This window comes from Wyeomyia smithii, chromosome 3 (genome assembly GCF_029784165.1).
Source record: "Wyeomyia smithii strain HCP4-BCI-WySm-NY-G18 chromosome 3, ASM2978416v1, whole genome shotgun sequence".
Taxonomy (NCBI): domain Eukaryota; kingdom Metazoa; phylum Arthropoda; class Insecta; order Diptera; family Culicidae; genus Wyeomyia; species Wyeomyia smithii.
In genome coordinates this window covers 115,025,735-115,036,494 of record NC_073696.1, presented here as the reverse complement: position 1 = coordinate 115,036,494, position 10,760 = coordinate 115,025,735, and the positions used below count along the sequence as shown (strand labels likewise).

General features: G+C 48.1%; 1 protein-coding gene across 1 annotated transcript; it reads left to right on the top strand.

Annotated features, from left to right (window-relative positions):
• The first annotated feature begins 1,306 nt into the window (after positions 1–1,306).
• On the top strand, positions 1,307–9,621 carry LOC129728491 (uncharacterized). Its single transcript, XM_055686936.1, has 4 exons — positions 1,307–1,991; positions 2,567–3,019; positions 8,651–9,370; positions 9,437–9,621. The coding sequence occupies exons 1-4, from the start codon at positions 1,307–1,309 to the stop codon at positions 9,619–9,621; spliced, it is 2,043 nt and encodes a 680-aa protein (XP_055542911.1).
• The last annotated feature ends 1,139 nt before the right edge of the window (positions 9,622–10,760 follow it).

Genomic DNA, 10,760 nt, shown 5'->3' with positions numbered 1-10,760 from the left:
AAAAGACCACGCGCTGTCACCACATGTGTAGGTATACCTGTATCCTGGGTATAACCTACCAGGACTTTCTCCAGAAAACCCTGTACGCGCAATTGGCGCGGAATTAATACACACAGATTAACGTGGACTAACTAACTTTATTTTCGTACATCACTACCTAAATATACCCTACCGGTAACTCAGAGAGAGAGACTTTCTCCACTCTCTGTTTACCTTACTAATCTCTTAACCTAATCTAGTACTGCTAAAGTACAGGCGGCGTTTTGTTCATAACACAAAACTTGTTTATTTTGGTTGAGTTTGTTTGCCGGTGGCACAGCAGAAGGCTGCGCGAAGTTCTTTGCCACCTGTGGCATAATCTGTTGATACATAGAGTGTTGACAGAGCCGTTCGCGGTCCTCTGTCAAGGGAACCAAATGTTTCGCCTGACTAAAGCATAGCAGAAGGCTATGCCCTCTTAGGAACAAAATTAAACTTTAATTATAAGGCTCGTGACGGAGCATTGGGTTCTTCGCAGGGTGTGACGTCACAGATGTGCGATTAACCGTGCGATGAAACGCCAGACGATCGCGAAATTGCAGGAACTTCTTCACGAACACAACGCATTGGTTCGGTTATTTAAAATGGCATTGGAGGAGATGCCGTCTGATGAACACGCAATAGTCATCAGAGCAGATAAACGACCAAGTGGGAGTCATGAACGACAATTCAATGCCCCAACAATCAATGAGATTGCTGTGCTCATCATCGGTGAAAATGTGGAAAACAGGGACATAGTACTGAAGCGTCGGAATAATGATGAACTGCAACGCGTATGTGAGACACATCGTTCATACGACGCATTACAGTATCCACTTATGTTTTGCCATGGAGAGGATGGATATCATCTACATATAAGAATGATCAATCCATTGACAGGTTTGTAACCAAATAATTCATAAGTAATTCAAAAATCAATAAAATGTATGTTGTATGTGGAAGGTGAAGAAACAAACAAGACGGTCAGTTCAATGAACTACTACGCAAACCGATTAATGATTAGGCAGGATGTTGATAATCATTTGCTGCGATATCGTCGTTTGTTTCAGCAATATATAGTGGACATGTATGTCAAAATTGAGACTGAGCGCCTAAACTTCATCAGATTTAATCAAAAAAAAAAAAAAAACTGCGATCCGAGGAGTACGTACACCTCAGAGATGCAATGAGTTCAGAGGGAAACGTGAACAACATTGGTCGTTTAACAATTCTACCGCCTACATATGTAGGAAGCCCACGTCATATGAATGAATATGCTCAAGACGCAATGACGTACGTGAGGAAATATGGACGCCCGGACTTATTCATCACGATTACTTGCAATCCGAAGTGGCCGGAAATATTGCGATACTTGATACCTGGCCAGACATCAAGTGATAGACATGACATCACTGCGCGCGTATTTCGGCAGAAGCAAAAATCACTCATGGATTTCATTGGGAAGCAAAGTGTTTTTGGAGAAGTCAGATGTTGGATGTACTCCATCGAATGGCAGAAACGAGGTCTCCCACATTCACATACATTAATTTGGTTGGTAGATAAAGTACATCCAGACCAAATCGACAACATAATAAGTGCGGAGATTCCCGATTCAGAAATCGATCCTGAATTGTTCGATATTGTTACAACACATATGATGCACGGTCCTTGCGGTCAACACAACCCAGAATCACCATGCATGGCTGGAAATAAATGTACAAAACGATATCCACGTCCATTGCACGCAGAGACTATCTCCGGAAACGATGGATATCCACTGTATCGGCGTCGTTCCCAAGAGGACAATGGTAAAAATATAACAATGAAAGTGAAAGGAAACAATGTTGTTGTTGATAATAGCTGGATTGTTCCGTATTCGCCACTGCTCTCCAAAACCTTCAAAACACATTGCAATATTGAATTATGCAACTCAATCAAATCAATAAAGTACGTTTGCAAGTACGTGAACAAAGGTGAGCAATTCCAAGCAACATGGGGTAACGATTTCTATAGACCATTTTCATTTAGCTGAACTTTTTTTCAGTGTTAATTCATTTTAAAAGGTCGTAACAACATCTACAATTTTGTCGAAGCCACTATATCTATCATACAAACTGTTTTTCCTCTAAAAATTTTTTTTTATTAATAGACACTCAGCTCAACATATTGTGCTGGCATGACTAAAATTTGCTGAACCAATTGTCTATTGATAAGAAAAAATTGTTTTAGAGCTAAAACGGTTTGTTTGAGCGATATTGTATCTTCGGCAAAGTTGAAAATAATATTTTTTCCTAAAAAAAATAAATATACACTGTAGAAATGTATATATAAGATTCTAACTTTACTTTACAACCTTGCCGAAAACTCCACACCAAACAAACATAAGACCTTTTCAAATAGAAGTTGTTATTTAAAAAAGTTATAACACAGAATGACATCTTTAACCTATAGAAACATTTGTACAAAGTTTTAGTCAATTGAAGAGAATGCATTTCAACATGAACAATTTTAAAATTTAAATTGTTCTATGTGTCTTAAAATTTTTCAGGTAGCGATATGGCAGTTTTTGGAATTGATGCCCCTGATGCTAACGACGAGGTAACGCGATATCAGTTAGGCCGTTACGTGAGTTGCAATGAGGCTATTTGGAGAATTTTTTCATTCCCGATTCACGAACGTCACCCGACAGTCGTCAATTTAGCAGTCCATCTAGAAAACGGACAACGTGTCTATTTTACGGAAGCAAATGCAGCCCAAAGAGCGGAACGAGCCCCTAACACGACACTGACAAGTTTTTTCAACATCTGCCAGAGTGATCAGTTTGCCAGAACTCTCCTATACTCTGAAGTTCCACAGTATTACACATGGAATATTGCGTCGAAAATGTTTCAGCGTAGGAAGCAAGGGCAAGCAGTTCCCGCATTTGTCAATGTTTTTTCCACCGACGCACTTGGACGAATCTATACTGTGCATCCGCTGGCAGAGCTGAATGCCACCACGGGTCGGTAATTGGCGATTACCGAAGGCCACGGAAGTGCTCACTGCTAGCAAGCAGTCCCGGACCATCAGCGGGAGCTAGCCTAGGTCGTGGCGAGATTCAGGCACTGGGCCGCTGAATTCTCGCAAAAGCCACACTGGCCGGAAGCAGCTCCGACGGAGCGAGTAGTGCCGCTCCCACCACCCAAATGCACTATACCGCCCATTGGGACTGATGCCAGTAATGTTCCCAATTACGGCAACTGGTCGCATCACTATAGGATAAGAGTCGGATCTCGTTTTCGTACCATGATTTTGGGCTGGCACCTGCGCCGAGCTCCCTTAGTAATGTCGTTTGATAACGGCTTGAAACGGCGAGATTACAACCGGTGCAGGGGTCTCCGTCCCGTAAAACCTGGCAGGCCTTCCAGTACGTTCCGAGTCCATTGCCGGGTGGGAACCCGGCAGGAGTAGGATCAGATGTCTTTTCCTGACTTGCGCCGGTCGGGGGTGTCATAGTTGCCCATAAGGCGCTATGGCAGCCGCCCCTAGCCATGGCCTCACTGCTCCGGCATAGACTACCTTGGGACCATTTAGGCGACTACTCCATTATGGATAAGGATAGCGGCTGGTAGGGGGACCCAATAAATAAAAATGTTGAACTCAAAAACAAAAGAGACGGGTGCGGAGGGGTTACCAAATCCCTTCGCACGAGGTGGCATCCAGCGGTCTCCGCAGAAGAAGGCGGAGACGGATGCGGCGAAGTCTGGAGGTGGAAAAACGGCGAATCCGTCGGTGTCCACACCAGACATCTCGGTAGACGGTCCCTTGCTAGTCAAGGCCGTCGAAAGGTGTATGGACACGCGGCCAAGAGTGGCGACGCTGTCTGAACAACTCGATGCCATAATCGAGTTCTTGGCGAACAGGCGAAACATCGCTGGCGACCTGAAGCAGAGCCTCCTCCTGCTTCGGAGCACCATTGATGAAGCCAGAAAGGAGCACGAAGAACTCGTAGCTCGGGTGAAGGCGGCCGAGAAAGCGGCCAGGACCGGGAGGGCGACTGCATCTAAAGAGGTGCAGACAGACGCCCCCTCGTTCACGTCGGTCTGCTCCACGGGGCAGGTCGCTAAGCGAACGAGGCAGTCCCCGGGGGAAACGGCCCCCGGGAACCAAGAAACGATTGGTCGTGCTACTCCCACGGGAACACACGAAAACCGGTTCAAGGTCCACCGCGGAAAAGGCACAGGTGGAGGCTACGGGCAACCCTTGGACTACCGTAGAGGGTAGGAAGCGTCGGGAAGGTGCGACGCGACATGATGGCGGAGCGGCCAGAGGACCAAAAAAGGTCAAAAAGGCGCGGAGTAGGGGTGATGCCCTCATGCTCAAGACGGATGGGTCGAAGTACTCAGAAGTCTTGAAGAAGATGAGGGGGGAAACCCAGCTCAAGGATCTGGGGGCGGATGTGCGGAGTATCCGCCGATCTCGCACTGGCGAGATGATACTTGAGCTCCGGAAGGACGCCAAGAACAAGGGGGCTACCTACAAAACGGTAGCTGAAAAGGTCCTAGGGAAGGAGGTGCAAGTACGGGCACTCACCTCAGAAGTGACTCTCCAGCTTAAAAACCTGGACGAAATCACTGAGGAGTGCGACATTGCACAAGCCTTAAAAGCGAAGTGCGGGGTGGAGGTGGCTAAGGAGTCAATCCGCCTCCGCAAAGGTCCGGCGGGGACCCAGATAGCTACCTTCCGACTACCGTCGGCGGACGCTAACCTGGCCCTGAAAGAGGGTAAGTTGAAGGTCGGCTGGTCTGTATGTCCTCTGGGCATACTACAGCAACCAGACATTTGCTTCCGGTGCTTTGAGGGCGGACATAAGTCCTGGACCTGCAAGGGGCCTGATAGGAGCCAGCTGTGCAGGCGATGTGGAGGTGCAGGCCATAAAGCAAAGGACTGTGTGGAGTCTCCCAAGTGCATGGTATGTTCCGGGAAACGGGACGCCAAACACTTTATGGGAGGCCCCAGGTGCCCAGCCGGTAAGCCGGCTGCGAAACCACGGGCGTAAGGGTGACGCAACTGAACCTGAACCATTGCTTCGCGGCTCAGCAGCTGCTACACCAAGCAGCCACTGAGTCGTTGTCGGACATCGCCGTCATATCGGATCCCTACCGCATCCCTCCCGGAAACGGTAACTGGGTTGCGGATAAGTCCAGTTTGGCGGCCATATGTACGACGAGCAAGTTCCCGGTTCAGGAGGTTGTCTCAACCTCAGAAGAAGGGTACGTAGTTGCTAAGGTAAACGGAGTGTTCTACTGCAGTTGCTATGCTCCGCCACGTTGGTCTACCGAAAGGTTCACCCAGATGGTCGACCTCCTATCCATGGAGCTAACGGGCCTAACGCCGTTGGTGGTGGCGGGCGACTTCAACGCTTGGGCTGTTGAGTGGGGAAGTCGCTTCACGAACCAGAGGGGCCAGATCCTGTTGGGGGCTTTTGCAAAGCTCAACCTAGATCTGGCCAACGTTGGGAACAAAAGTACATTTAGCAGAAATGGTGCGGAGTCGATCATCGACGTGACGTTCTCCAGCCCAGGACTGATCAAGAACTGGAGGGTAGACGATGCCTACACTAATAGCGACCACCAGGCGGTCTGTTATAGTGTAGACAACAACGAGAGGCGGCAAGCGACGGGTAGAGCCAACACTCCGACCGTTCGCGGGTGGAAGACATCGCACTTTGATGCCGAGGTATTCGAAGAGGCAATGAGAAGGGAGCGCGAGGGGGGCAGTTGGCTCCGCCCGACTGCTGACCAACTAGTTGCTATGCTATCGCGGGCGTGCGACGCCACCATGCCTAGGACTCGCCAACCTAGGAATGGAAAGCCACCGGTTTACTGGTGGACGGACGCGATAGCCGACCTTCGCAGTGCGTGCCTCCGTGCAAGACGGAGGATGCAGCGTGCGCGAAACGAAGAAGAGAGGACAGAGTGCCGCGCAGCATTCAGTTCGACAAGATCGATGCTAAAGAGTGCGATAAAGGCCAGCAAGAGGGCCTGCTTCGATAGGCTATGTGCGAGTGCCAATACAAATCCGTGGGGTGACGCCTACAGGATCGTAATGGCTAAGACTAAAGGCGCGCTGGCGCCTGCAGAGCGATCACCAGCGATGCTGGAGCGTATCATCGAGGGACTCTTTCAACGCCACGAGCCAAGTCCTTGGCCTCCGGCAGTCGAGTCTCACGTCCGACGTTCCAGTATCTCAGACATAGACCAGAGATGGTCGGCCAACCTGCCGAGCATCCAATCCGTGAGCGACGACAGCCGTGTCGAGGCAGGGGAGGAGGCAAGGGTTACGAATGAGGAACTCATCGTGATCGCCAAATCCCTAAAGGTGAGCAAGGCACCGGGACCGGATGGTATCCCTAACCTGGCGATCAGGCTAGCGATAAAAACGGCCCCCGGGCTGTTCAGGGCAGTCATGCAGAGGTGCCTGGATGACTGTCTCTTTCCGGACAGGTGGAAGCGGCAGAGACTGGTCTTATTGCCGAAGGCTGGGAAACCGCCAGAGGACCCTTCGGCATATAGGCCTATCTGCCTGCTGGACACCGCGGGCAAGGTGCTTGAGAGGATCATCCTCAACAGACTGGTGAGGTACACGGAGGGTGTACACGGTCTGGCAAGTAACCAGTTCGGCTTTCGGAAGGGCAAGTCCACGCTGGACGCAATCTCTTACGTCATCAAGACGGCGGAGGTAGCAATCCAGCGCAAGAGAAGGGGAATACGCTACTGCGCAATCGTCACGCTCGACGTGAAGAATGCGTTCAATAGTGCCAGTTGAGACTCCATAGCGCTCGCGCTCAGGAGCATCCATGTACCGGTGTCGCTGTACAAGATTCTGGAAAATTATTTCCAGAATCGAGTACTTGTTTACGACACGGAGGAGGGTCAGAAGTGCGTCCCAATTACCGCAGGAGTTCCGCAAGGTTCTATCCTGGGCCCGGTGTTGTGGAATGTCATGTATGACGGAGTGTTGAAACTCAAGTTCCCTGTAGGGGTTGTGATCGTCGGCTTTGCAGACGACATAACGCTGGAGGTTTACGGCGAGTCTATCGAGGAGGTCGAGTTGACGGCCGCGCACTGTATACACAAGGTCGAGGACTGGATGCGCTCCAGGAAACTGGAGCTCGCGCATCATAAGACGGAAGTCACGGTTGTGAACAACCGTAAATCGGAGCAACAGGCGGTGGTCAGAGTCGGAGACTGCACCATCACCTCGAAGCGATCCCTGAAGCTCTTGGGGGTTATGGTGGACGACAAGCTCACGTTCGGGAGTCACGTCGACTATGCCTGTAAGAGGGCCTCATCGGCTATTGCAGCACTATCTCGTATGATGTCCAATAGCTCAGCGGTTTATGGCAGCAAGCGAAGACTTCTTGCCAGCGTGGTTTCGTCCATACTTAGGTATGGTGGGCCAGTGTGGTCCAGAGCGCTAGGTACTAACAGTTACCGTGGTAAACTGGAAAGTACCTACAGGCTCATGTGCCTGAGAGTTGCGAGTGCGTATCGTACGGTGTCATACGATGCAATCTGTGTCTTGTCCGGCATGATGCCTATCAGCATCGCCATCAAGGAGGACAGAGAGTGTTTCGACCAACGTGACACAAGGGGCATACGAGGTACCAGAAGGTCATTCTCGATGCTCCGCTGGCAGCGGGAATGGTCCAACTCCACAAAGGGCAGATGGACGCACCGACTCATACCGGAGATATCCGGCTGGGTCGGGAGACGACATGGTGAAGTGAACTTCCACCTGACACAAATCCTGTCAGGCCATGGTTGTTTCAGGCAATATCTGCACAGGTTCGGACACGCGGTGTCCCCCATGTGTCCCGAGTGCGTGGAGGAGGAGGAGACTGCTGAGCATGTCTTCTTTGTATGCCCCCAGTTTCGCAAGAGCGAGGAGCAACATGATGGCTGTGAGCGGGCCTGGCACTACTCCGGACAATCTAGTCCGGAGGATGTGCGACGACCCGGACATCTGGAACGCGGTCTGTGCGGCCGCCTCTCAGATTGTTCTGGAGCTTCAACGTGTGTGGCGGGTCAACCACCAACACGCCAGTGGTAGCTAATTACCAGTCTCCAGGTAGTTAGCTAGGAGGTTATAAGAGTAAAGAGGGTGCATCACGCACAAAAGCCACTCCCCGACGTAATACTTAACCGTCGTTCCGGGAAGACCAGGGCTGGAGACTGGAGGGGTTTTAGTGGGTCGGGACAGGGATCAGTAGGTGTCTGGGCGAGTGTAACTACCCCAGCATCTCTCCCCTAGTCTCATCCCCACACCCTGAGTTCTCTTCTCAGGTGTCTGTTTGCAGATTTCCCCGCCACCTTAAAAAAAAAAAATACTGTGCATCTGAAAAATGATGAGTGCTTTTATCTTCGTCTGCTTTTGGTGAATGTTCGTGGACCAACTTCATTTGAATCACTTTGGACTGTAGATGGTGACTTATGTGTGACATACCGAGAAGCCTGTAGTCGCTTGAAATTAGTTGAAAACGACAGTCATTGGGATTCAACACTTGCTGATGCCATTGTTACAGCACCTGCGAATCAAATTCGCACACTATTCGCTATAATAATTTCGACACGTTTTTCTTCAAATCCAGTTGAATTGTGGAACAAGTACAAGGACTATATGGCTGACGACATATTGCATCGAGTTCGTACAACCACTTTAAATTACCAACTTGAAATGGACGATGGGATACACAACGAGGCGTTGCTTTTGATTGAAGACCTGTGTTTGCTCATGAGCGGCAGTTCGTTGGACAAACTAGGCATGGCAGCACCGAATCGTGCAATGCACGATGCATTGAACCGAGAGTTAGAACGTGAACGAGAATACGATATAGACGCATTGAACCAGGAAGTTAGAACTAAAATTCCGTTATTGACTAACCAGCAAAAGGACGTATACGACACATTGCTGAAAGCGGTTGACGAGGGAAACGAAGGCATTTACTTCATCGATGCGCCTGGCGGAACTGGCAAGACGTTCCTGATTTCATTGTTGTTGGATTCAGTAAGATCGAGATCGGAAGTTGCAGTGGCTGTTGCATCCTCAGGGATTGCAGCAACATTGTTAGGAGGTGGTCGTACAGCTCATTCCGCGTTTAAGCTGCCATTGAATCTCCAACTGACTGACGAACCGACATGCAATATTTCGAAAAATTCAGTCATGGCAAAAGTGTTGCAGAATTTTAAAATTATCATCTGGGACGAATGCACAATGGCAAACAAACGAGCATTGGAGGCACTCGATAGAACAATGAGAGATCTACGAAGTAACGCAAGACACTTTGGAGGGGCACTTATTGTGTTGGCAGGTGATTTTTCTTTTATTTCATCAATCAAGTAGGTATAGAACTAATATTCAGGAACATAACTTCTAGGCGATTTTCGACAAACGCTACCCGTTATTCCGCGATCAACGGCAGCAGATGCAATCAACGCTTGCCTTAAGCTTGCTCATTTGTGGCGTTTTGTGAAGAAGCTGAAATTGACAACCAACATGCGAGTACTGATGCAAAATGATTCGTCCGCAGATGTGTTCTCAAATCAATTGTTTTGCCATTGATAATGGGGAAATACCAATCGATGTTTGCAACGGATTGATTACACTGCCGCCGAATTTCTGCCATTACACAACGACGAAAGAGGAACTGATTACTAATGTATTCCCAAATATCGTACACAATTATACAAATTACGATTGGTTGAGTGCACGTGTTATTATGGCAGCAAAAAATAAAGATGTTGATGAGTTGAACTTCGCAATTTAAAATGCAATTTCTGGAGAATTGTGTTAATTTAAGTCAGTAGATTGTGTGACTAATCCTGAAGAAGTGACCAATTATCCAACGGAGTTCCTAAATTCATTGGATTTGCCAGGATTTCCACCGCACAATTTGCAACTAAAGATTGGATCAGTCATCATCATGCTCAGGAACCTCAACCAACCTAAGTTATGCAATGGGACAAGATTAGTAGTCAAGCAACTCAAAAACAATATAATTCAAGGAACAATACTCAAAGGGAAATTCCAGGGCGAAGAAGTGCTCATACCCAGAATTCCTTTAATTACTACCGATTTACCATTTGAGTTCAAACGCATTCAATTTCCCGTACGCCTTGCATTCACTATGACTATAAACAAATCTCAAGGTCAATCTTTGGAGGTAGCAATGGGCGATATTGTATCGGAATCGGAAATATCGATACTTTCGAGACGATATTTCGATTTCTTGGATCGATACACAGGCGTCCGATACTCAACCGTATCGATACTGAAAACCGCGATATTTGTATCGATATTGTTTTATGCCTACGGACCATACGAGCTGGAACCACTGAAAAGCTGCCACTGTCAGTATAAATATCGCACAAGTCTATTTGCACTAGCAAAACTTAGATGGAGAAATAGATAGAGAGAATGTTGTGAGCCAAACGAACTGTCAAAATCTAAGCCAAACGGAGCATAGGGCCAAATTCGAAATTTGTTTTACTTAAGCCACACATTTAAAGCCAAAAAGGAGTGCTCAATAATAACGTGTTCACAAATACTTTCAAAAATAGGCATAGCTCTACGTTGCCGTATTAAGCCACAAAACTTATATTGTTTCTCTGACAATTGATTAAAATATTGTTTGTTTACATTTATACTCAGCTTCATTTGTTTTTATTTGAATTAATTCTACTTTCTGCGTTAAAATGCAT